Here is a 27,141-nt window from a genome sequence, read left to right as displayed (position 1 = left end):
CTGCCCTAAGCTTTCATGGGCAAAGACCCACTTCATCAGATGCATGTAGTGGAAATTTCCAGAGGCAGGTATAAATATGCAGGCCAGGATCAGGCTGGAGATGACGAGGTGGATCCAATCAAGGAGGATGAGGCCCACTTCTAGTAGCTGATCTGGAGGTGTGAATTCCAAGAGAGGAGAAGCTGCTTTTGTAGTTAGCAAGCCATTCACAGTCTTTGTTTAATCCAGAGTTGATTGTGTCAAACTTGAAGATGAAAAACTGAGCTACAGTTCATCTTCAAGTTTGACACAATCAACTCTGGATTAAACAAAGACTGTGAATGGCTTGCTAACTACAAAAGCAGCTTCTGCTCTCTTGGAATTTACACCTCCAGATCAGCTGCTAGAAGTGGGCCTCACCCTCCTTGATTGGATCCACCTCGTGGCCTGCATATTTAGACCTGCCTCTGGAAATTTCCACTACATGCATCTGACGAAGTGGGTCTTTGCCCACGAAAGCTTATGCTCCTACACTTCAGTTAGTCTATAAGGTGCCACAGGACTCCTCGCTGCTTTTGCAGATTCAGACTAACACGGCTACCCCTCTGATACTTGACAGTCTACCCTAGTGTTTCTCCAGGCACTCCCTCTGCTGCTGGACTTTGGCAGACAGCATCGGCTGCTTTCCTTTGGTGGGCAGGAAAACGGGAGCTGTTGGTCTGGTTCTTTGAATGTTATGCTCTATGGGTGGTTAGCACCTAACTACCTTTGAGGACATGGGCCTGGTTTGTGTGTGCCATCAGTGAGATGGGCTAGCACCACTGCCTTCCTTCTCAGGGCAGAGTGAGGAGAGACACACAATGATTGTGAGGTGCTCAGTTACTAGGGGAGTGGGAGCCAGATGCATATTGTGGGCAGATAAGAGTGGAGGAGCTGCAGAAGATCTGCCTTTCCCTTCTCCCTTACCACACCTAGAGTGGCCTGAAAAGGAGCCATTGGTTGGACTGGGGGGGAGTAGTGGTGGCAGGTCTTCCACAGCTGGGCGAGGAACATAAGCCAGTGTCCTTTGCAGAAGCTGGAGTCTGGCCTAGGTAAGAGCAGCTTAGGTAGTGGGGACAGCTGTGGGGAGTCATGGACCCTCCATCCACCTGGGGTGGGGGCGGGGGGCGGGGAGCGGGGAGGACATGAGAGCAGCCCCAGCCAGTGTTTTCACCCCTTCCCTAGGACAGATGGAGGGTCTGCAGCTCTCCACAGCTGCCTGGGTGTCTCTTAACATGGCTTGGCTGTGGTCCTTCAGCACCCAAGGCCCCACCCCTACATCTGGCCAAAAACTGGATCTGAATTGGGATGAGGGCTACTAGGTGTCTGGTTTTTTTACTGGAATACAGGATCAAAAAGGGACATGCTAACCAGGCCTTTATAATTGTGGTTGGCGGTGCAGCAGGATCCCCGGGCTAAGGCAGGATCCGGTCCCTCCCTGCATAGGCTCCACACGGCTCCTGGATGGAGAGGTTCCAAGGACCCCCCTCCAGCTCCACAGCTCCCATTGGCCAGGAACTGTGACCAATAGGAAGTGTGGGCGCAAGGGCGGTGCGTGAACACTCCCTCTGTGGTTGTCTGTGTGTCTAGGGGCCACAGGGGCCGGACGGCCACTTCCAGGGAGCCACAGTAAGTGCTGCTAGGACCAGACCCCAATCCTGAAGTCCCTGCCTGCACCCGTAACCCCTCATGCTTGGCCCAACCCCAGAGCCTGCAACTCCAGCTGGACCCTGCCCCCCAAGCTCCTGCCCCAGCCCTGTGAAAGTGAGTGAGGGTGGGGGGACCAAGCCATGGTGGGAGGGGGGATGGAGCAAGTGTGGGGTCCAGCTGGGGCAGGGGTAGAGTCTCAGGGAAGGGCGGGACGAGGGTGTTTGCTTTTGTGTGATTAGAAAGTTGGCAACTTTAATAAGTGTGAGCGCCAAGTGAGCAGCTCTGAGGAGCAGCAGATCCTCCATGTGCTCTGGGGGTGGGGGGTCCTGGGTATGGGGACACAGGCCAGGGACTGCTTTGCTCCCCCAAGCACATAGAAGGGAACCCAGGCTTCCTGGTGTGGGTCAGTTTCCAGCTTGTCCAGAGGGGCAGGGCCTTGGGGGGAGGGGGAGGCAGTGGCAGACCATGGAAGGGGTGGGGCCTCCTGGACCCCTCTACCCAATTTTAGGAAGAATCCATCATCCCTGTCCTGAGGCTCTCATTTGTTGAGGTTCCTTGCCTTTGTGAGGAGTCGTCGGAGTCAGGGCTCATGCATAGCCCTCATCTGAAAACCTACGACTTGTCATGCTGATCAGAGCTGAGGTCCCTCATGTGTGGTGCCCTGTCTCTGACCTGGGCCTCCCCAGATGCTACAGAGGATGGTGTAACACCCCCTCCCCCATCATTTATTGCCGTTTATTTATATAGTGCCCAGGAGGTGCCTTACACATATATGAGAAGACACGTATGGGCCCCAAAGACCTATCAGTCTCTTTTCCTTTACCTGGGCAGGGTCTGTTTAGGAGAGGATATGACATGCTTTCTGTATGATCCCTGCTATCACCCAAGGATGTGAAATTGCGGTTACCAAGCTAATCGTATAGTCAATACAATTTATCACGGATCGTGTCGGTTCTGGGAGCCACCCGCGCTGTGGCTCTGCATTTTAAATGTAGTAAGAGCTGCCGGGCTCTTCCTACGTTTAAAATCCAGAGGCGCAGCATCCCGGACCAGCGCGAGCCAGGACTGCTCGGTCCCGACTCTTGCTGAGTGCAGCGGCCTCGGTTCACGGCAGACAGCCCTGGCTGACAGGAACAGGAGTTGCTTGGCGGCAGCAGCCCCTGCCCGTGGGGGGGGGGGGGGAGAGCTCCCCACTGTGACCCCAATGGACAGGGGCTGCTTCACAGCAGCCTCCCTTATTTCTGCCCCCTGGTGCCTCTGATAGAGGCAGTGGGGGAGAGGGAAGACAGCACCCTGGAGACGGTGCTGGGGCTTTTAAGCTAGCTCCCCCCAGCACTGGGCTCCTGTTCCCCCACCCTGCTGCTGTGGGGGGCAGGGGAGAGAAAGACACAGCCAGGAAACAGCACGAGAGGAGACTGAAGCAGTCCCTGTTTGCCCCATGCTCCCTGCGGCGCTTTTGCTTTTGAAATATAACAAAAGCCCCAGGGGGCTCTTGCTGCATTTCAAAGGCTGAAGCCCCACAGTGGGAACCAACATGAGTGGGGACTGCTTCAGTCCCCTCTCGCACCTTTCCCTGCTGTGCCTCTGCCTCTCCTGTCCCCACAGAGACAGTGGAGGAGGGGAACTGGCTTTTAAGCCCACTTCCCCGTCACCCGCGCCTACTTCTCCCACCCCTTGCTGCCTCTCTCTGATAGAGGCAGCAAGTGGGGGGGGGGGGAGGAGTGACTGGTCGAGTCACTACTCCACTGTCTGATAAGCTTATGCTTATCGGATAGGTGACTAGTCACTTACATCCCTACTGTCACTTCTAATTTAACCTAATCTTGATCATTTACCCAGCCCATGCCTGATCACCCTTTTCTTTGTGTTAAATACTCAATCATTTTTATTTTTGAAAACAAGCCCCCAAATTCCCATTCCATGCCAAGGTATTCCCCATCTAATTCTGCCTTCCTTTCCTCTCTCTTCCATCCGCTATCCCCCTACACCCAGCCTTTGTACTACCTCCCTCTGACAGTCCTCTCCTTCCCTTGTGCAAATCACCTTCCATTGTACGTATTAGCAGTGGGCCCAGAAGGCTGCAATAGATTTCTAGGGCTAGGAAGCCAGGTCACTGCTGCTTCCACCGCAGCTTGGACGGAGGATGTTTCTTCCTGTCCAGAGCACATTGTTGTATGCCCTGAAGATTTGTCACCCTTATAAGTTTTTCTCTTGCCTAAAGTATCTGCAGGTACCATTTTTAAATGAAAGCTTCTGCCATGGTGGAATAATTCATGCCTGTGACGTGAGAAGCACACATAATCACAGAGGTTCCATTTAGATCAGCAAAGAGTTCCTTCTTCATATTCATGAGGTGTTCATTAATATTGCTGATTGCATTTTGGGATCAAGTACAATGTCTCATGTTACAGTCTGGGACCACTATGATATTTTTAACCCTCTTCCTTCTTGCTTCTCAGCTGCAAGAGGGCTTTGGCTGGGAACCATTCATCCTCCTCTTCTCTGAATACCAGGCAATGCCCAATATTCCCCAGGACAACTCTGCCAAGATGAACCTGTGGGCAGAGAAGTTCTCTCGTCAGGTGAAAAAGAATCTGGCTCCTTTCTTTCTGGCCTGGGGATGGCCTATCAAGGAAGAAGTCTCCTTGGAACTGGCTTCTCTACCGAACTGGGAGGAGAGTCCAATGAAGCTGTATAGACGTGAGAAGAAATAAAATCGGGGCACGTACAGGAAACCTTTGCATTACAACGGACTAACTTGCGACGCCCCGCACTTACGACCATTTTTGTAAGCCGACTTATGTCCTCAGCCCGCATTGTCAACGAGGGTTCAAGTTATGATGCCCCTGACTTGCGACGCTTCCCCAGGAATTGATCGCATCGCAAGTCGGGGGCTGCCTGTAGTCTCTAAAATGAATCCAACAGCCTCTTACATTTTTTAAAGATCTACCACAATTTGCATTAGTTTAGATCAATGGTTCCCAACCTTTTTTATGCCAGGGACCGGCAAATCCATTCACAAATCTTTGGCAGACTGGTAACATTTTATTTGCATATTTACATATTCATTATGCAAATAATGAATATGCAAATCAACATTACCTGATCACCTAGCCCCAATCCAGCCCCTTGTTCCCCAGTGCCTAACACCCTTTGACCCGCACCCCTACACCCCATGCCCTTTGACCCTTTAACCTCTGACCCCTCTTGCCCTGTGACCCCACTATGCCCTCACCCAACACCTATTTGGCTCCCCACCCCAACACTCTCCAGAGCGAGGCTGCCCACCCTAAGGAGTGTGGCTGTTACTGCCATGTAAAAAGGGGAAGTGGCTATTGGCAGCGCACGCACTCCTGCCTCTTGTGTGATCCTTCCCTTCTCCAAGTGCGTCTTGTGCCCCCATGGGTAGAGGGCGGGGAGCATGGAGCCCCAACTGGGCTGCCATTACAGAGGGGGGAGGAAGGAGAGAGGCGCCTCCTCCCCTGCCTCCTCCTGCTGCCACCAGCAAAAGTGGTCACACGGGCGGAACACGGAGCCCTGACTGACTGCCATTTCCAAGGAGGAGGGAGGTGCCTCTTCCTCCTGCCGCCACCTCAGGCGTAGTGCTACCGACGGCAAAAGCGGGCAGGGGGAGGGGCTGTTGGCAGTGCACATGCTCCCTCTTCTTTCACACTCCCTCCGTCCCCAAGCATGGAGGAGAGAGGAAGGCACCTCCTATTCCGCTTCCTCTTGCCATGCCTCAGCCACCATGGCTGCTAGAGAGGAGCTGCTGCGAACAGCTGGCTTGAGTTTCCGCAGCTGCCATGGCCCAGCAGGCAGCGGTCTACAGCCCAATGGTTGGGAACTGCTGGTCTAGGTAGCTTCTGCTGCCTCTGTGCAGTGGGGTGGTCAAGATGACATCTCAAGGTCCCTTCCACCCAAACGTTTCCATGATCATGCCAGCACACTGACTGATTCTGATTTTATACCCACAACCTTTGTCCTTTACTGAATGGTGGGACATATTCTTGCTATGCCCTGAATTCTATAGTTTGTTACTCTCACTGTGTAAAGTTCCCCCTGTGTCTGCAAACATCTAAATGACACTTAACGTCCACATAAACCCTAGTTTGAGGACTTAGAGCACAGGCTTTGTGCCAACCCTCTACCTAGGAGTGAATTTAATTCTTACTGTGCTTACTTGCTGCATAACGTGTCTCACCATGCTGATGGGTGGAGTAATCATGGGGTTCAAGGATTACACAAAAGAGATTCATATCCTTAATGCTAACAATGGCAAAGACAATATTGATTTCTAGTGTATTGTTTTTAATGTAAGTAGCAATAGACCTTCAGTATACATTTCATTGTTCTTAGTTCTTTTTAAGACTGTATTTCTCTAATACTGAGTAAGATTCCACACGCAGTCAGAAAATCGCATATGTTTTTACAGTGGCCCTTATCTGAAATCCCAGATACTCATAACTCCTTTCCACTGTGCCTTGCTGATTTTCATTTTTCTTCTGACTTGGATGAATTCCTGATTTTTCTGGGATATCTTCTTGGCAATGCGTTGGCTTAGATTTCTGTGTCATGTTCCAAAGTTACTTTCTATTCTTTTTCTTCCAGACTGATATGAAGTGTTCTTCCAGTAGACCATTACCCCTCGTTCTCCATGCAAGAATTCAGCCACTGAAATCATACTTTGACCTTGTTTTTAAGACTCAAAATGCAATTTAAATGGTGTTTAGATTTTTGTGCTGACTCTACATAAAGGGATACATTTCACTCTTTGTGAGTTAATAAGCAGAAAACAAAAAATGAATGGATATAAACAAATTGCTCACAATTCTGCCAGTTGTATTATAGGACTTTCTTGCTTAAGATGGGATTATTTATTTTTCCTCACCAAAATGAGCTTGAAAATTCAAAATAGAACAGAGCCACATTTTAGCTGATATGAATCAGTGTAACTGTTCATTTCAATAGGGCTATGACAAATTATGCCAACTGAGGGTCTGACTTGAAGTGTTTGGAGACTTACTTGGATGAAATCCAAATTTAAACTGACCGATATCATTCTACCCAAAGAGAGAGATCAGTTTTTTAACCAAAATATGCTATACTACAAAGTGGGGGATAATTCTGAGTAATACTGGCATATCAGGGAGTTGAACACTGAAGTTCAAAGATGCTTTGCTGAGCACTCCCAAGTGCAGGATTGGGCCTTTGTCAGGAAAGCAGGAAGCCTAATCAGTAATTGCAGCAACAAAACAAGAAAATGTTGGGGTAGCAGCCAGTCTCAAATAATAAACAAACATTTTATAGCTACTATGAAACACTACGTTAGGGAGTAGGATCAAACCAAATAATGTGCTGTCCAGAAGAAGACTGCATTCCTGCTGAGAATAGCCCTTTAAGGAATTGAAATGGACAAAATAAAATTGAGCTAGAGGCTCCATTAACTTCAGACTAAATAAAGCCAGTGACTAAAGACCTTACCCTTCCAATAAACTCTGCAAACCAATACGTTCACTTATGAGCTGTTCAAATTAAATATAGATTTACTGGCTTCATTCGTACAGTCAGCTTGACTTTGTTGAAAGATTACTTGCTAGTGTCTGTTCTTGGTACCTATTCCCTTGCTACCAAAACAAACAGTACCTCTTGATACTGGCAAATCAAGGTTGATTTTACTTCCATAGTATAAATCAGAATCTAGCCAGTACGCTTGCTGACTGATGACAAAATATATAGGCACACTAATTCTTCAACACCAGGGCATGTAAAACAAAAAAATCTTTGAGACCAACAACATTAGAACTCTTATTAGATTCTTTCCTGGCAATTTTTGGCTAGAAACAAATTGCACCTAAGCAAGGCTTTCCTCCTTAGTGATTGTAAAGCATTTGATATCATTGAATGAACTGCTGCTTTAATTATAGTTCTAAGCTCTGTACCATAAACCTCAGGTATCCATAGCCTCAGATTCTGCTCATTCAGGTGAATCTAAAATAAGAAGGCAAAATTCCTCCATTTTTCCAGTTGATTACTCCAGTCCTTGAACTTCTGGCAAGAACCATAGAAAAGGATCCTCAAATTTAAGGTTTAGTAGATGAAAGAGTTTGCAGATTAAATTATTATACCAATCATCAGATATTTGAATAATTTATACATCCATTAACCATTTCCCAAGTCCTTCAGGGCAGGGGGCTGGCGGTGTGGAGGGTGCAGGACTTAGGGCAAGGCCTTGGGAATGTGGTGTGTGTGTGTGAAGGAGGCTGAGGGTGTGTGTGTGAAAGAGTGAGTGTTGGGGAGAGGCTGATGGGGGGGGGATGTCCTATCAGGTACAGGCCTTTTCTCTCCCCCCAGTTCCCTTCCTGGCTGTTAGGGGCATCTTTTCTCCTCCCCTCAAGTGCTGCAGCCAAGGCCCGAGAGAGGCAAAGAAAGGATTTGGGGCAGGGGAGCTACTTACCCAGTGTGCTGTCAGGCAATATGGTGGAGCTCCAGCCCTGAGGGCCACTCCCTTGTTGGTACAGCTGCCCCCTGTGGACACTCTGGAGCAGTGTTTCCCAACTGGGAAGCAAAAGTAAGGGTTCCATGAGAACTCGGCACTCCCGCACTCCTGTTATTTTGGAATAGACATACCCTGATTCCCCTGTGCTAGACCCCATCTAACTCTGATATTTTACTGTGGACCAGAATCACAAGATGGACTTAAATGCCATGCTGTCCAGCAGAATTCACAACTCTGACTTAGACACCCCAGCTCGCTATATATTCAATGGGGAGAATAAGTCAATAAAAAACATATTTGCAGAAGCCAGCATGTTGAGCAAGGAGATGCCTGCCACCCATCCTTAATTCTTATCCCTTTACCATCTGGGTACTGTAGTTAAATACAGATTGCTGATGTTTTAACTTTTCAGGAGTTGTCCCCCGTTCTTTTCTATTGCCTTATTAAATTCAACCTCTCCCATCAGAAAGTTAGTCATTGCTTTTTGTGTATGTGTTATTGGATGGTGTTTTTATTGCACTCAGGATAAACAGAAAGGGTATGTCTAGACTACATGCCTCTGCCGACAGAGGCATGTAAATTAGACTACCCTACAGTCAATGAAGCAGGGATTTAAATATCCCCCGCTTCATTAAAATAAAAATGGCCACTGTGCTGTGCCGTCTCAGCTGATGGTCAGCACAGTGTGGCAGTCAAGGGAACACTAATTTACTTTGTGCAATCTCCACAACATTAGACATGTTTATGAAATTTTATGTTAAATATGTTTCCAAAGATTTTAGGCATAACAAAGGCTTTTATATGTTACTAAGCTATTGATTTTGGTGGAGGCTTTTCTTAAAATTAGTTAATCAAATAATCAAGTATTGTACCAATGTGGACACAAGAACAAATGGATATAAGCTGGCTATTAGGAAGTTTAGACTCGAAATCAGATGAAGGTTTCTAACCATCAGAGGAGTGAAGTTCTGAAACAGCCTTCCAAGGGAAGTAATGGGGGCAAAAGACCTGTCTGGCTTCAAGATAAAGCTAGATGGGTTTATGAAGGGGATGGTTTGATGAGGTAACATGATCTTGGCAATTAATTAACCTTTCACTATCAGTGGTAAATAGGCCAATGGTGGGAAGATAGGAGTTGCTATAGAGAACTTTTTTCTGGGTGTCTGGCTCGTGAGTCTTGCCCACATTCTCAGGGTTCAGCTGATCACCATATTTGGGGTCGGGAAGGAATTTTCCTCCAGGGTAGATTGGCAGAGGCCCTGGAGGTTTTTCGCCTTCCTCTGTAGCATGGGGTACGGGTCACTAGCGGGAGGATTCTCTGCATCTTGCTGTCTTTGAATCATCGTTTCAAGGACTTCAATATCTGAGATATAGGTGAGAGGATTATTCTAGCAGCGCGTGGGTAAGATTCTGTGGCCTGCATTGTGCAGGGGGTCAGACTAAATGATCAAAATGGTCCCTTCTGACTTTAAAGTCTATGAGTCTAAGTAAAAAGAAAGGAAAACTTATTTGTCCAGCTATCTGGAAGAAAAGGGATGTTGTCCCTTTTAAGGGCTTTCTTCAACATGGGGGTGGAAGGAGAGCAGGGATGGACAGAAAGGACAGGAAGACTTTGGAAGCAAGTTTTTGGACTATAGTAATTAAAATTAAAATGTGTATTTGTTATATGGGCGGTCTTTTGAAGAATTTATTTAAAAAGCTGTATGTCTGAAGAGCCAAGCATTTAAGGCTAACACTGAATATTCAAAGTGTGCATCTAAACATCTAGAAATGTGCTTTTTATAATTTTCAGCAACAAACTAGTGAAATATTTAAAGTGAGGTCCGATAGAAATATTGCAATAATGCAGGACTGCACAACTGTTTTTGTCAGTACATTCAGAAACTGATAGTATATACACCTCCAGGGGGGCACATGCCTGTTAAATGGCCTAATTATCATTTAGTGTCTCTTTCACAGCTTCATTGTTATGCTAATAGATCTGGCAAGCTGGAAGCCTTTTCGCTTTTCAGTTATAAATCCACTCTGAGGGAAGACTCACCAGGTTAGAACAGCCTGCTGTGGGAGCCTGTAGGAATGGTCATATCAGGGATAGGAAGGGGTAACAGATAGAGCACTAAGATGCAGGGAAGGTAGTGCCTCCCCTTTCCTCTTATACCCACCACCCCTGAAGGGAGATATGGACCAGAGTGCCCTCCTCTGGCAGCGTCACGCCCATTATTACCTGTCCCTTTCAAGATCACCGTCACTTGGGGCCCACGTCCCTCCCAGACCACAGAACCCCTTTCTTCTGAATACTGCTGTAGGGCGGTGCCCACATATACATTCCTCCCCTCCTGGGAGACCTAATTCACTTAAGCCAACCACTCATCTCAGGGTACGTCTAGACTACCGCGTTTTGTCGACGGAAGTTTTGTCGACAGATACTGTCGACAAAACTTCCGTCGACAAAGAGCGTCCAGACACATTGAGTTCTGTCGACAAAGCAAGCTGCTTTGTCGACAGAACTCCGTAGTCTGGACGCAACGTTACAGGCAATAACACTTTCTGTCGACAGAATTCTGTCGACAGAAGGTGTTATGCCTCGTAAAATGAGGTTTACCAGCATCGACAAAACTGCTGAGTTCTGTCGACGTTATGTCGACAGAACTCAGCAGTAGTGTAGACGCTGGTATAGTTTTGTTGACAAAAGTCCACTTTTGTCGACAAAACTAGGTAGTCTAGACACACCCTCAGTGACCTTCTGCTGTCCTTCATCTCGCCCCTCCTCTCAGGGGCAAACAGCAGTCAGAATTGTCTATTCTCGCTGGCCGAGGGGGTGGAGCCTGCTGCCTATTTCTTTCGCTAGCTACATCTCTGCAACCCCCAGCAGCTCTTGGGTCCCTGTGTCAGAGCCGGAGCCTGGGTGCTAAACTCTCTGGAACCCTGCTGGCTTGCTTGCCTCTCCCAGCACTGCTCTGTCTGTGGTACCTAAGGTCCTTTAGGCAGCAAGTCCATCTCTCTCCAGCCCTGGAGAGAGATTTAAGTTCCCTTGGCCCTGCAGCATTTTTTATAGGGCCTAGCTTGGCTCTGATTGGCTGTCATCTGCCTCGTCCTGATTGCCCCCCAGCCACAGCCCTCTCTACGGGCTGTTTTAGCCACCTATGTTCCAGTGTGGGGCAGCTGTCCCATGTTACCCCTGGGGCCTGGATAAAACTCAAAAATAATCTGATAGTGTAACCCCAGTCAAAAGAAAACAGCTCTGCCCCCTCCCTCAGGGTCTATCACCTGTGAATTAGGCAGATAAAGGAAAACGGACTCCAATTAAAGGTGAAAACAAAAAGAAACAGTATTAGGGATATTATACAATATCAAGGGAAAAGCAGGGGAGTAACCCGATGCAGACGAATAACCTTTAACAAAACTGTGGACGTGAACAGTAAAACCCTAATGTCCCAACTGGACTGCGTGAAAATAATTGGTAAGTTTTACCCCAAATACAAATGGTCACTTTACTCTTCTGGACTGGAGTGGCTGAGCCAGAGAGTGTGTTGCCCACGACCTGCAACTTTTGGACTGATTGAGAGCCCTCTGGGAGGAACGCTGGGCAGTCCCTTGCCGGTGGTACAGGAACCTTGAAGAGGACGGCTGGCAGATGGCACTCGTGTAGATGGAAGACAGTGGACGGGTGCCTCTTCTATTCCTCCGCCTGGTTTGCAGCTGGATCAGATCCCTTGGTGATCTCAGGAGAGAGAGAGCTGACGACCTGCGCAAACAGTGCCACTCAGATGGACAGCACCCCCCGTGGGCTGTGTCTTGGCTTATAAAACCTTCAGGGTGGGAAACCCCTGAGGTGATGTTTACCACATGACCCTTCAGTGGGGACCAGTTCTGAGGTAAATATGAAAAAGGCCGGAAATTCTGGTCTATGCCAGTTCTTGTTTATCACTCTAAGGAGGAGAGCCTCTCCCTGACCTGAGGTCACCTGGTATACAGACTCCATTTTGTTTTTCACAAACAGCCTAGAAATATCATTTAACATTATCAAATAAACATACAATTAATGTAATTAACATATTTAAATAATTGATTACCATCACCAGAAGGTCAGCCTACACCCATCTTACATTGTCTTGCCCCCTATTCCCTCTCCCTCCCTGGGACCACCTCTCCTATAACCCCGCTGGGATTCCCTTCTGGAGTCCCCCTCTGTAAAGGCCCCCTCTTGATGTAACCCACACAATGAGAGAGAATGTGGCTCTTTGTTCCCCTCTAAAAGGTTAATTAATCAGGCTGGAAACTTGCTGACCAAACTCTGTGTCAGGAAATGCCAATCTGTTGAAATTGAAACATTCGGTGGGTTTGCACATGCTTATTTAAATGAAACTCATGATGAAAGTGGGCAGATTTCCATTGGACACACTACCTGGTTCCTGCCAGTTGGTCTACCTGCTCGTCTGCCTCCCTGTCACCTGATAAATCTGGGCTTCCAGACTCCCCAGCTCTATGGACTCTGGCTTCTCTGCTACCCACACTCTCAAGCTCTCCAGCCACTTGGCAGCCTGCTTTGTGGGCTGCGTCAAAGCCAGGGCCCCCTGGCTTCCCATCTTCTTACGTTCTTGGTAAGCTGCCTGGCAGGCCACTGGGGAACCTGATCTCTCAATCTCTCCAGCAACCCCCAAAGCAAGCTGGTGCCAAGCCTGGGCTTTGTGGGCCGAAGGCTGACTCTTGGGGCTCCCTGAGTGGCTAGCTGCTAAAGGCTCCTTGGGCTGCTCATCTGGAGGTGGGCTGGCTGCCCCGACTGACTTGGCACCTAAAGAGCTGGCCAGCTGTGTATGAAAACCTCCATTCTGGGTCTTCCAAAACAGAATGTTTCGAACTTTTCTCCTTCGTGGGAAATGACCTACAAACATAAGAACAGCCATACTGGGTCAGATTGCCCAGCTGCAATAACAAACACTGGGTCAGACCAAAGGTCCATCATACCCAGTATCCTGTCTCCCAATGCCAGGTGCCCCAGAGGGAATGAACAGAACAGGGAATCATCACGTGTCACCCATTCCCAGCTTCTGGCAAACATAGGCTTGACCATGCAACGTGGGATGTTTATCGGCTCTGCCCTTCCTGGCTTTGTTTTCTGGCTGTTCTGCTTTTAAGGAAGCAAAGAGCAGCAGTTCCTGCAATTTGATCTAAGCAAGCAAACAGATGAAGAAGGATTTGTATGGAGCATTAACAGGAGATTTACTGGTCTTTTTTGTTATGGTTCATCTTTCCTTTGGTTTTCCCTTCCGCACAGAGCATGCCTTATGCAATGCAATTGAGGTCACCTTGATCTTTTGAATAGTAATAAATAATTCAGTGCTCACCAATGCTGCCAAACTGAAATCCTTTATTTAGTCACAGAACTGATACAAAACAGGCACTTTTATTGGTACACTCACAACTAGAAGGTCCAGCTGAGATTAAGATCCTTGTGGCAAGTGCTATACAAACATGCTGTTAGAAATATTTAAAAGGATTTAAAATCTGAAAAGACAGGACAACGGTGGGAGGGGAAACAAGCACAAAAAGCTAAGGATAAGGTCACTAGCAGAGTCAGGAACAGAACCCACATCTCTGAAGGTTAGAGCCCTGTCCATTAGAACAGCTACAATCTACCTGCTGTTTTTAGTACTGTGCTCCAAGCACATTTTTCTCAAAGGACTAAATCTAGGAGTGAGCTGGGAGGTCAGGCTCAATGGCACATTCAGTCTCTGTGCTGATGAAGCTGCCAACAAGAGACCACCTGTGATGTATGTTATGGTGCTTTGCACCCTTGTCCCACTATGAAATGGATTTAGACCAACTTTTTATTTCACAGAGGTCACAAAGGACAAGTGTCAGATGGCAATGCCATTCCCTTACTGCTAAACTGGGGTGGATTTGAACCCATGTCCTAGAGATGAAAAGCTATCGGAATCTAAGCTCTGTGGCTACATACTTGTCTCCATCACTGTACTATTTCCAGCCCCATCTCTCTCTTTAAAAAATAAATGACCATTACTGAGTGCCTGCATGTGTCTTTAAAACACATGAATTTCTCAAATTCTAAAGTGAGAGGTGACCTAATGCCCAGTCTCCTGAGCCTTCTGTCCTTCCTTTCAGCTGCTTTGACAGCAAAGTCATGGTGGTATTTTTTGCCATGGGGTGGAATATTTCTGAGTGCCAGGCTCTGCTCCCTAATTGACATTGGGGGACCGCTTAGCCAAAAGGCCTCCATTGATTTCATTAGGCCTGCCTACTTTACTATAGTACTACTCAACACCAGAGACACGCTGACCCTAAATCACTCTATTGATGCAAATCTACCTTTTGTTGCCAGTCCCTCCCCTTTGGGCATTCAGCAGTAGAGCCTACTGCCTCCACCTCTCTCTCCAGGTGAAAAGGGAGATCCTGCCATCAGAATCCCCTCCCCAAGCCAGAATCCAGGGGCAAAAGATCAGTCTGGTCCATTCCCTCCCCGTCCTGATGCTTTGTCACATGGAAGTTGGCTGGGAGTACAAGGGTTGTCCCCATCACAGCTCCACTCTCTGGGCACATATGTAAGTGTGCACACACAAGCGCTGGCTATGGGCTTGTTTGGGTTCCTTTCAGATCCATGCGCTTCCCTGTCCCCCTTCTCTTCCCATGCCATGTCCCATCATATAAGATAATAAGTTGTCACTCCACCACATGACTTCATACAGTGAATTGTGGGCACTATTGGTGAGCTTCCCTTCCTGTACTCAAAGTAAATGCTGTACTCAAAGTAAATGCTGTAATTTTGGGGAGAATATGATGTGTTTTCCATGCTCAACAAAGTGGTCAGAACCCTTCTGTAAATGGCAAACTCAACTCCACCATAACTGTGAAACTGCAAATGGAGCTTCTGTAACTGGGATCTACTTTAGCGCCGTAATGTGACTCCATTTGCATCCATAGAAAAGCTCTTCTATCATCCCACCTGTTTGCCCACCCATGTCCTTTGGCCATGCTGCCTAACTATGTTTCTACCCATTCATGCTGGGAAAATCAGGGGACTTGCCCCATGGCATATAGCAGAAGAGGTGGCTCAGAGGACCTGGCTGCAGAACAATGCCAGCAGGACAGGGGATGCTACACACCCAGATGTCCAACTGCACACAGAGCTGGGAGGACGGTGGTCAGATCAAATTGGTTATGTGGGCATGTGTACGTGAACCCAGAACATTACAAAAGGGTGGTTGCTGTCTAACCCTGCTGTGTTACATACAGTGCATTTCTTCTTTAGGGGACTGACACTTTTCTCCCACCCAATACACATTTTGTAAACCCCAGTGACTCCACTGGTGTCTGAGAGAGAAGAACCAAGCCCCAGGATCCCAAAGACACCTGAAAGCTTTTGTCTCAGGGTATGTCTACACTACCCTCCTAGTTCGAACTAGGAGGGTAATGTATGCATACCGCACTTGCTAATGAAGCCCGGGATTTGAATTTCCCGGGCTTCATTAGCATAAGCGGGGAGCCGCCATTTTTAAATCCCCGCTGCTTCGAACCCCGTGTAGCGCGGCTACACGGGGCTCGAACTAGGTAGTTCGGACTAGGGTGCCTATTCCGAACTACCGTTACTCCTCGTTTCACGAGGAGTAACGGTAGTTCGGAATAGGACCCTAGTCCGAACTACCTAGTTCGAGCCCCGTGTAGCCGCGCTACACGGGGTTCGAAGCAGCGGGGATTTAAAAATGGCGGCTCCCCGCTTATGCTAATGAAGCCCGGGAAATTCAAATCCCGGGCTTCATTAGCAAGTGCGGTATGCATACATTACCCCGCTAGTTCGAACTAGCGGGGTAGTGTAGACATACCCCCCGTGAGTAGCTCAATGTTCAATGTAAACACTGATATGTAAACACAACAACCTGGGGAAGGTGGGTTACAAGCTGTGGTTTGCAAGGATGTAGATTTTACTAATATTTAATTATAATTGTTTTTCTGCAACTCAGTGGGCACAGTGGGTGACAAATCAATGTAATTGGTCTTTGACCATGGCAAAGCTTACTTGAGGTTATCTTTATCATGCTGTGGAATTGTCTCATGGCCTCTGTAGGTGTGTACTGCATGGATGGTCATGATGATGTAAAGGGAGGTAGGGGACTGTCCATTGGTGGATAGGCCTGGTACTGGGCTAGTCAGCACAGTGTAGAGAAGGTGCTGTCCAAATTCCCTGGGAACTGAATGACCACTGTGGCTGGTGTGTACTTCATAGGCACTTTAGGAGAAATTGGGACCTTCTGTGTCCAAGGACATGCCAAGGGTCCTCTGATCACCCAGTGAGAATATTAATCTACTGCCCCACATGTATTCTTTCAGGCGTTACTAGAGCAAAAATTCAAGGAAGGGGGGAAATGTCAGGAAAACAAAGCCTCCCTTTGAAGAGCAGCCCTACTGTGAAAAGTAACTGTGTCAAACAGCCCCATCTTTATTGACCCTTGGTGAATCCAGAGAAAAGGTGCTTGCTTGATTTACAGGTAAAACAACTGCCTCACAAACTCAGCTTAGGATCTGAGAGTCAAGCTGAGCTTTTCCTTCTCACCCATCAGCAGCAGTAATTAGTATTCTACAGACAGGCTGTGTCTACACTGGGCCACTTATTCCAGAAAAGCAGCTGCTTTTCCAGAATAACTTGCCAGCTGTCTACACTGGCCACTTGCTTTTCCGGAAAAGCAATGACAATCTACTGTAAAATTGTCAGTGTTTTTCCAGAAAAACTATGCTGCTCCCGTTTGGGCAAAAGTCCTTTTCCGGAAAAACTATTCCGGAAAAGGGCCAGTGTAGACAGCACAGTAGTCTTTTCCGCAAAAAAGCCCTGATCACAAAAATGACGATCGGGGCTCTTTTCCGGAAAAGCGCGTCGACATTGGCCACGGACGCTTTTCTGGAAAAAGTGCTTTTCCGGAAAAGCATCCTCCCAATGTAGACGTGCTTTTTCCAGAAATACTTATAACAGAAAACTGTTCCGTTTTAAGCATTTCTGGAAAAGGGTGCCAGTGTAGACGTAGCCGTAAATTCTACCCTCAGTGACTCCTGAGGAACCCAAGTGTAGTCAATAGGGAGGACACGTGTACGTATGGACAGAATTTGGCCATGCAGTTAGAGCGTAGAGCAGCTAGCAATGGTGGCGACAGGCACAAGGAGGGAGAGACTCCTGCTCCCTCCCCTGGAGCTGTGATGGCTCAGCAGCCTGAACAGGAATAAAGACCAGTGCCATTACAATAAGCAGATTGACCTCTGGATATACTCCAGGAGCAGATTTGCTGAATTAAAGGGTGCTATTTTTTCAGTCACTTTTCAAAGAAAAGGAAGAATCCCAAGCCTTGTTACAGGCTGGGGACCGACTGGCTAAGTAGCAGTTCAGCAGAAAAGGACCTGGCGGTTAAAGTGGATGAGAAGCTGGATATGAATCAGCAGTGTGTCCTTGTGGCCAAGAAGGCTAATGGCATATTAGGATGCGTTAAGAGGAGCATTTCCAGCAGCTCTAGAGAAGTGATTATTCCCCTTTATTTGGCACTGGTGAGGCCATATCTGGAATATTGCATCCAGTTCTGGCCCCCTCACTACAGAAAGGATGTGGACCCATTGGAGAGGGTCCAGCAGAGGACAACCAAAATGATTAGGGGGCTGGAGCACGTGACCGAGGAGAGGCTGAGGGATTTGGGCTTATTTAGTCTGCAGAAGAGAAGAGTGAGGGGGGATTTGATAGCAGCCTTCAACTTCTGAAGAAGGGGGTCCAAAGAGGATGGAGAAAGGCTGTTCACAGTAGTGACGGATGACAGAACAAGGAGCAACAGTCTCAAGTTGCAGTGGGGGAGGTCTAGGTTGGATATTAGGAAAAACTATTTCAGCAGGAGGGTGGTGAGAACTGGAATGGATTACTTAGGGAGGTGGCGGAATCTTTTCAAGAGATTTTTAAGTCTTGGCTTGACAAATCCCTGGCTGGGATGGTTTTGTCGGGGTTGGTCCTGCTTTGAGCATGGGGCTAGACTTGATGACTTCCTGAGGTCTCTTCCAGCCCTAGGATTCCATGAAAGCAAAACCACATTCAAGTGACTATACAGCTGAGGAGAGGTGCTTGTAGGAGACCCCAAGCAGCAGCACTACAAAAGTCTCTCAAATAGCATCTTTCACTGGTGTGTTCCAAATTGTAGGGAAAGAGGCCATCTATAGCACAGGTGGGCAAAATACAGCCTACGGGCTGCATTTGGCCCTTCAGCCTTTCTAATATGGCCATCTAGCTCTCGCTACAGAGTGAGGTCTAGGGCTTGCCCTGCTCTGCACACTTCCCGGAAGCAGCAACATGCTGCCTCTCTGGCTTCTATGCACAGGGACAGCCAGAGGGCTCCGTGCGCTGCCCTCACCCCCAGCACTGTCCAGGCAAGGCTAATTGGCTGGGAACTGTGACCAATGGGAGCTGTAGGGGTGGCACCTACAGACAGGGGGCATGTGTGTGCCTAGCCACACCTCCTTATAGGAGCTGACCTGTTACCAAAACCGGCAAGCAAGGGGTAAAGGGAAGAGTTCAGGCCAAGCCTTGCATGTGCCAAAGCCCTATACAGTGCAGGCATGGGCAAGCTTCTTCGCCCCTCAGCTTCCTTCCTACCACTCCAGAGCTTAGCTATTTCCAGCTTGTGTGCACCCTAATGGTGCAGGCCGGGGTGCTTAGAACCTGTTTACATGCTGCCCCTCTCCTAGGTTCTCCCCTCAGGGTGTGCAGGGCTGCTCTGTACCCTAGCTACTCTTCCCCTCTTGAGCCACCTCTCTGGCCAGGTTTGCTGAAGCCCCTGCAGCCAGGCTCTTGGGCTGGTGCTCAGTGCATCCTTAGGGCTTATTTCTTTCCTGCTGGCACTGTCACCAGAGCTTAGGAGGGGACTGAGTTATGTCTGTGGCTAACTGCAGTTTGGAGGTGTTAGCTGCATTTTGATACTGTATGGGCAAGAAAGGGACAAGCTGTTTGCAGCCGTAAGAGAGCGGGGAAGGGAGGTGGTGGCAGGAAGGAAGGGATGACCTCTGGAAAAACATGGGCCAGGTCATCCCCACTCAGACCCTTCTGCAGCTGGAAGTGGCTCCTATCCCTTCTCTCCTATACAGTGCTGAAAGGCTGCTATTTGTCATATGCTGGTTTGAACCCCAACAGAAATCTAGGAAGGAGGAAGAGAGGTCAGATCATTAAGTCATCCCCATTCCCATGTGAGAGAGAGGCACGGGACTATGTGTGTGTGTGATTTCTCCCCTTGGAACCTTAAAGAAGGTAAATACAAACTCCAGCCATGCAGTATTTCTTTTTGACAGGAACTCAGTCAACTTGATGTTAGTTTGAATGTTTGTGCTGCAGAATTCTGATTGTAATTGAACTCGCTTGAATATGAGTAATTTTACCAGGTGTCATGTATTCAGCACAGGGAAATATGGTTAACTTACTCAAATCCTGTTTCCACCCTAGTCCTTTCTTTGTGTTTCTTAACTTTACCTACACTTGTTATTCTTCAGTGGTATGGACTACATACACTCCCCAGACAATATTTCCCAGTGGGAAAAAGTATTTACCAGACTCCTTAATATTTGGTGGCAATGGCAGTAGTACGGAGATGTAGATTATACTAGCTCACTGAATACTTAGCAGAAGGGAAGAGAGATGCCTGTTCACACCCTTCCCTTCATTAATGTGCAAGTGGGACCAAATGTTTCTCCTATTCCATTTTGACACCTATTAATCACTAAATTTAAATCTACCAATCAGAGCACAGGGCTTCCCCCTGATTCCCGCCAATCAGAAGGGAGCATGTTCCAACGTTCTAAACCCCTTGCTCCTACACAATGCGGAATCCTCATATTCAAAGAGACGCAGTGAGGCCAGGCCTTTGGGAGGGGTCGTTATAGTCTCAGCCCCAGGGAGAAAGATGGGGCAGAATAACTCCACCGAGCTACCAAACCCACTAAAAACAAGTGCTGCCCCCAGCTCACCCCAGCAGGTGGGAATTTCCATGGGAAACAGTGGCTGGCAGAGGCTGTGCTGGGAACCAATTCTCATGCCCTCAGGAGAGGAAGAGATCCCTGTGGGAAAGTATTGGGGTCTCACAAGGGAGAGATACATTTGTGCTGAGAGGGAGGGTAGGAGTCCCACCCAGTGGATTTAGGCCAAGTTACCTATATGTATATTGGGGAAAGATCCCAATGGAGAGCACTGTGAATTAGGGCTGCGAACAACAGGCTCTGGGGTGGCTGGGACGCTCTGTGGGTGGTTTATTGGGACCTGTCAGAGGAAAGGTGCCAGTGTGGCAGCAGTGCAGGCAAAGTAGGAGTGGGGGTGGGGTTTCAAGCTAGAGACCCTGCATTGAGCTACGTTGAGCTTCAGAATTACATTTCAAAATTGCTCTTTCTCCCAGGAGTTGGATTCTTCCCAGGAAGAGCCCTCTGGCTCCCCTCAGACCTCAGCTTCCTCAGCCAGTGGAAGTACCATTCCCAGAAGCCCGCCCCAAAAACGCAGGCGCACGGCCAAGGGAGAGACTTCTCAGAGCCAGAAGGAGACCGGCATGTATCTGGGTGGTGACAGTGAGATGAGATTTCACATTCATCCAAGAGATGGGATTAAGATCTGCGACCACTTCCTGCTGGGGCACTGCACTAAGAGGGAAAGCTGCCCCCTCCACCACACCCGCTATCCCTACCATTGGCAGATAAGGCAGAGGGACAGCAAAGCTTGGCAGAGTGTCAGTGAGTCAGCGCAGCGGCACCTAGAGAAATTGTATTGTGACACTGGAAAAGAGCAGATTAAGTTTGTGGACAAGTGAGTGATGCAAAGCCAACCGCCAGTGCTGGAGTCTACCAGCAGGAGGAGCTGTAGCAAACAGTGCGAGAGGTTCTGGGGTGGGGAGCTCGTGGTGTCTCAAGTCCCAGCCCCAAACCCAGCATAGGGAATTCCTCTCACATGTCCCTCTTTCATTCATTCAAGTCCCCTGTGTCCTACACGTGTGGGACTCCCCTCACTCTTATTGTGGAAAATTATTTACATCAGAAATAGACTCAAGAAACTAAGGTTACAGAAGGGGTCATTTGCATTAGAGGTGCAGATCCCAAATTGAGGACTCTGGGGTAGGCCACAGTGCTGGCTGCTAGGAACTCCCACCCCACTGTTGTCCTGGCTTTGCCTTCCAGGAGGTACGATAGGGAAGGTGGCAGGAGCACTGGGTGCAGGTGGCACTCCTAGTTACTCTGGTCCTGGCCTCTCGTAGTAGGAGATAGTGAAGGAATTATTTACTGTTTCCTCCTCTTTCTCACAGGGACGGTGCTGTCGGGAGCATTTTTCTGCACTCTATGAAGCTGGTTTGCTTTGGACCCTACGACAAAGTGCGGCGGCTTTCCAACACCAGTGATCCGAAGGAGAACCCCCACTTCCCCACAGAGTGGGCAGCCTATTGGAACAGAAGTGGCAATTGGAAGAAGTATGAGGAGGTGAGGAAAAGGGAAAGGCAATCCAACCTGCCTCCGGAATCTCGTACTATGCATTCCCCTAAAAATGCCTCACTGCAGCACACAAGGGAATTACATACAGTAGTTAAACCAAAAACAACAGCCGCAAGCGAGACACACCGAGGGGCTCAGGCAGAGGCGAGAAGGTGTGTGGGGTCAGTGGCACAGCGGGGGGGCCATGCTAGGGAGGCACCAATTTAGTCCCCCTCCACTCCCCTGTCATCGACTTGCCTGTTCCTCTTCTGCCTGCTGCCACCGGCTGGAGCCTCCTTCCCACCTCTCCTCCTCCAGCCTGACCCTTCTCCATCTCTGCCAGCGGGTTAGTGCATGCAGGGGCCTGGCCCCAAACTGGAGGGGGCAGGGGAAGACGCAGTACAAACTCCGCCCCTTCCTCCCAGGGTTGGGCTCAGTCATGTGCCAGGTTCGGGGCCCCGTCGCATGGCAGTGGGAGGGTGGGGTGCAATTTTTGCCTTTGTTCCAGGGTGCATAACACCCTTGCTACTCCACTGTGTGGGGGGAAATGCTGAGAAAGGGGAAGGAGCCTTCATCAGTGGGAAGTGAAGGGGCTATTTCGGCCTTAGGGAAAACCAGGCTGAAAAGGATAACGGGTTCTTTAAAGAAATGAAAGTTTTGAAACCTGGTCCTAGGTCAGGCATGTGTAAAATATGATCTGCGGGCCAGATCCGACCCGCCAAGCCACTGGATCCGGCCTGCGAATGCTATGGGGAACCCCAAACAGGCTCCCTGCTTGCCTTGCCCCAACCAAATGCTACTCAGAAATGCAGCCGTGGGGCATTTTTTCTTTAAAAGCTGTGAGCCCGGAAAGGAGAGGGGAAGCTTTAGGAGCTGTTCCCATCCCTAGCACAATCCCACTGGCTGGTTTCTGGCCAGAAACTGGCCAACGGAGCTGCGTTGTTCAACAACAGGCAGCCATGAAGCACAAGAGGCCTCAGAGCACATGGCTGCAGCCTGTGCAGGGGGCAAGGCAGGCAGGAAGGCTGATTTAGGAACCACCGCTGGCTAGTAAGTCTCCTTGCAGAGCCTGCCTCTGGCACCCCAACCCCTTGTTTCCCCAACCCTCTGCCCCCCACTCCTACTCCCTACTCTACATACCCAAATCCTCTGCCCCTCTCCTGTACCCCAATTCCCTGCCCTAGGTTACAAGCCAATCCCCTGTATCCCAGTCCCTTGTCCCAGGTCACAACTGCCTCCTTCACCCAAACTCCCTCCCTTACCCCAAGCTCCCTTCTGCACCCAACCTCCATCCCAGACCCCACATCCATTACTACCATTACTACCATGGAAGAGTGCGGCCCCCGGCCACTTTCCAAATACTTAGAGTGGCCCTCAGCAAAAATTATTGCCCACTTCATCATAGCTAGTCAGGATTGAAGAGAAGCTGGATTTTTGCAGAGCTTTGCCTCTGGTTCCCCCATGTGTCTAAAGAATCATTGATGAAGGTGGCAGCCTAAGGAGCCGTGTGTGTGGGTCCTTGGCCTTCCTCTTTGGAGCACTCTCACCGTACACCTCCCCTTCCTTTCCCTCTTTCTGTCTGTGATCAGCCCATCTCCCAAGGTCTCCTGGCTGCCTACGAGCAAGACAAGGACAACTACTCCTTTGAACACCAGGGCCACTTCTTCACTGTGGATGTGAAGCGTCGTGTGCAACGTAATCGGGACAAGGGATATGTCCGCCTGGTCCAGCGCCGGCCTGCCTATCGCTCCCTGCTCAGCATGGTGCCACATCTGAGGTAAGTGATCCCCCCCAGCAACCATGTTTCTAACAGAACGCAAGCAGCATTCAGAGGAGATCAACTCTTGTCTCCCTATCTTCTCAGGACGCTCCCTAGAAGAACCTGGGGAACTGACATCCTTGGGGAGAATCCAAGGGATGGCTACTGTGGCTCCTACCCTGCAGCCTCGGTCCCAAAGCCCGCAGATGGGCAGGCTTTCCTGAAGATGGAGGTGGCACCAACAGAGGTTGCATACCACAGAGTTTGTGCACTCTTCCACCAGACTCTCTCAGAGGAAAAGACACTGGTGCTGGGGGTGTACCGAATTCGGAACGATGATCTCTGGGAAAAATATGCCAGGTACAAAGAGAAATGTTATTGGGGGGGGGGTGTGTGTCTGTGTGTGGAGAGTGCTGAGGAGGGAATGTTGGCACTAGTGCCTGCACTTGTGGAGCTCTCTGTAAGTGTAAACTTAATGCCAGTGCCGTGGAGTGCAGAACCCATAGTGCTGGAAGCCTATAAGTGTGAGCCCTGGAGCTAGTCCTCTAAGGTCTGCACTTATAGGAGTATGGCTGGAGTGAGTGTTCTAGGGGATGAATATTAGGGCTTGTTTCCTCCAATGGGGTTTTAAGCACACCAGTGTGAGCATGACTGCTTCTTGTCTGACTGTTCCCTGTGCTGTTGGGTAGGTAGCTACAGCTACACTGGAGTTTGCATATTTGTATGCATCCTCAGGAACGGGTGCGTGGATCCTAGTGCACTGGGTTGCATGTATTTGTTTGCAGTGCACAGATGTGAGTCTGTGTGCTGTGATGGGTAGAGCCTAATGTATTCAAATTACTTTGAATGAACTAGTGTGTCATTATTGGGGCTGGGGGAAAACTAACTCCTCCCTAACTCCTGGCAATTCATACTTTTGGCGCTTATCTATTGAGTAAGTGGAGATGGAGGCAGGGTGGGTGGAGCTGGCCTCTAAGTTTCCCCAAATATCCTCACTGTGCAGGAACTAACCCTGCTTTTCCCCCTGGCATCTCATTCAGACAGAAGGCTGCCATGTCCCAGGCATGCTCACTGCAGGAGAAACACCAGCTGGAGAAGCACCTCTTCTATGGGAGCGCTGCTGACTTCCTGGAGCCCATCTGCCAGAAGAACTTTGACCCCAGCTTCTCAAGGCTGCAAGCCCCCATCTACGGCAAGGGCTGTTACTTCTCCAAGAGTGCCCTCTATTCACACCGCCATGGCCTGGCGTGCAAGGCTGGGCTACGCTACATGTTCCTGGCCAAAGTGCTAGTGGGCAAGACTGCTGTGGGGAATAAACTTTTCCGGCGCCCCCTGCCTGTGGTGCCTGGTGGGCAGCTCTGTAACTCCCGGGTCAACAGCAAAAGCAATACCAAAGTGTATGTGGTCTCCGACAACTGCCAATGCTACCCCTACTTCCTTATCAAATACAAGATGCTATCTGACCCTGTGGCAGTGGATGGCTGATGGTGCCAGGGGAAGGAGCTGCTCATTACAAAAGATTTGCTGAAGCTGCTTTTCTGTTCAAGCGCCACTTCCCCAGGTGGAGATAGGGGTCACTTTTTGTTGTCACTTACAGCCGTCCTGTGCTACTTGCTCTGTAAAAGCCCCTTGTGCATCCAGTCTTAGCCACAGCTGAGCCTCCCAGTGTATGGGGAAAACAAGGCCATGTAGGTTCAAAAACACTCTAGTTTCTGCCCCACCTCATCCTATTCCATCTCCCCAAATGTCCCCATTCTGTGGTCAGCTTCACCCTGTCATGTTCACTGCCTGTCCAAATGCAAACATCCCTGCAGGCTGTGCTGTCAGATACTGCTCCTGGCTCTGAATGAGAAGCTGCTCCATTACACCAAACAAGTCATCACCCTCCATGACCTCCCATTGCATTTGTGGACTATAATATATGATTCACAAAAAAAAATGCCTCTTTGTTCATGGCTCCTCTTCTCTTCCACCTTCTAATGGAGCCTTCTGCCCAGGAGTAATTGGTTTGTCAAAAACTGTTTACATGGGGACTTGCTGTGGTGGATGCTAAGTTTTCTAGTAATAATTTAGTATTCTAACTTATACTGTTAGAATACTCCCCCTGAATCAGAGCACTCTGGTGTGTTTGTAATTATTTAACTTATGTTATACAGAGGCAGGGTGGCTGTGTGCATCTGCTATGTCTAGTCTATTGCATGAAAGTCCCCAGTGTCAAGGGTCAGGGGATGGCTATTTAGGCTTTGCTCCCAATGAGAGTATGTCTCCTGCCTCTGAAAGAAACCCCTGTGATCCTGTTTTTGGACCTAAGAACTGGTCAGTTGTTGGTGAGTTAATATGTCCCAATGCCTATGAACCTGCAGATTGTTCATGTATTCATATAAGCAATAATTGTTTGATTTTGCATTGTGTTATTAGCATAATTACTGTTACTTTGTTTGCTGAATTGCTTTGCCTTCCTAATTTGAGATCACTTGCATTATACTTTCAATTATTTTTCTTGTGTTTAAAATTAAAGAAATAAGAATGTTGTTTACTACACCATATCCATGTGACTTGGATAGCTCAGTGGTTTGAGCAGTGCCCTACTAAAGAGAGGGCTGTGAGTTCAATCCTTGTGATAGGCCATTTAGGGATTTGGGGCAAAAAATTGGCAGACATGGTACTTGAGCCTACTGTGAAGGCAGCAGACTGGACTTGATGACCTTTCAAGGTCCCTTCCAGCTCTAGGAGATAGGCAATCTCCATTAATCAATGATCTTGGTTAATTAGACCATTTATTTAACTTGGTTAAACACCCCAGCAATCACAATTAATGTAGTTTAAGAAGTTACTCTGTATATAATTATATAAATGATTGGAAGGAACCTCAAGAAGTCATCTAGTCCAGCCCAGCATGACCCACACCACACCACACACCTGCATTTTCAAAGGTGCAGTCACCCGAGATGTTAAGCAGGTGACACCCTTTTTTTAAAAAGGCCTGATTTTCACAGAGCAATGGCTCATCACTTTTGGAAAATTGGCAACCTCTTAAAGTTTCAAGTCACATAACTAAAAACTAGTACACTCAGAGCATGTCTACACTACACAGTTTTGTCCACAAAAGTCAGCTTTCATCAACAAAACAATGGAGATGTACACCCTGAAATGCTTATCTCACTGATGTAACTCTCTTGCTATGCTGATATAAGCAGCAGGTTTAAAACAAAAGGAAGTTTTTCTTCACTCAATGCACAGTCAACCTCTGGAACTCCTTGTCAGAGGATGTGGTGAAGGCTAGGACTTTAACAGGATTCAAAAAAGAGCTAGATAGATTCATGGAGGTTAGGTCCATCAATGGCAATTAGCCAGGATGGGTAGGAATGGGGTCCCTAGCTTCTGTCTGTCTGGAAATGGGTGACAAGAGAAGGATCAAGTGAGGATTACCTCTTGTATTCCCTCCCTCTGGGGCATATGGCATTGCCCACTGTCAGCAGACAGGATACTGGGTTAGATGTACCTTTGATCTGACCCAGTTTGTCCGTTCTTATGTTTTAAAATAATGAAACCACCTTTATAAGATATAGAGCTTTTTGTGACATAGAGTAATGCAGCATTAGTGTAGACACTGCTTTGCTTATGTCACCCTAAAGCAGTGGTTCCCAACCTTTTCAATCTATCAAAATTTCAGGACTCACCCAAACAATCCATTTTTCTAACAGCCCAGCTAAACCCTTCCCTCCACTCTTAATAGCTTTTGAACATT

At 48.4% G+C, this 27,141-nt stretch overlaps 2 protein-coding genes across 5 annotated transcripts in view; both read left to right on the top strand.

Moving 5' to 3' along the window:
* LOC102456631 (TRPM8 channel-associated factor 2) overlaps window positions 1-10,547 on the top strand; it is a 28,831-nt gene extending 18,284 nt beyond the window's left edge. For 2 of the 3 annotated variants that reach the window (XM_075900314.2, XM_075900311.2), the window contains one exon: window positions 4,128-10,545. In XM_075900314.2, coding sequence (XP_075756429.2) covers window positions 4,128-4,382 — 255 coding nt within the window. In that variant the 3' untranslated portion in view covers window positions 4,383-10,545. Of the gene's footprint in view, window positions 1-4,127 lie in introns of all 3 variants that reach the window. The other variant, XM_075900332.2, reaches the window with a different exon arrangement.
* A 6,624-nt stretch (window positions 10,548-17,171) lies between these two features.
* LOC102463393 (protein mono-ADP-ribosyltransferase TIPARP-like) lies at window positions 17,172-25,920 on the top strand. 2 transcript variants are annotated; one of them, XM_075900356.2, is made up of 6 exons: window positions 17,172-19,442; window positions 20,578-20,978; window positions 21,472-21,643; window positions 23,224-23,411; window positions 23,499-23,753; window positions 24,434-25,920. In XM_075900356.2, exons 2-6 carry the CDS (start codon window positions 20,725-20,727, stop codon window positions 24,876-24,878), a joined length of 1,314 nt encoding a protein of 437 aa, XP_075756471.2. In that variant the 5' UTR covers window positions 17,172-19,442; window positions 20,578-20,724; the 3' UTR covers window positions 24,879-25,920. The 2 variants fall into 2 exon arrangements, with proteins under 2 accessions (XP_075756471.2, XP_075756465.2); XM_075900350.2 differs by lacking the exon at window positions 17,172-19,442 and adding an exon at window positions 19,494-20,163.
* The last annotated feature ends 1,221 nt before the right edge of the window (window positions 25,921-27,141 follow it).

The sequence above is a fragment of the Pelodiscus sinensis genome, chromosome 1 (assembly GCF_052426305.1).
Source record: "Pelodiscus sinensis isolate ZL-2025 chromosome 1, ASM5242630v1, whole genome shotgun sequence".
NCBI classification, from domain to species: domain Eukaryota; kingdom Metazoa; phylum Chordata; order Testudines; family Trionychidae; genus Pelodiscus; species Pelodiscus sinensis.
The sequence above is the reverse complement of the archived record's forward strand: the minus strand, read 5'-3'. Positions and strand labels throughout refer to the sequence as shown.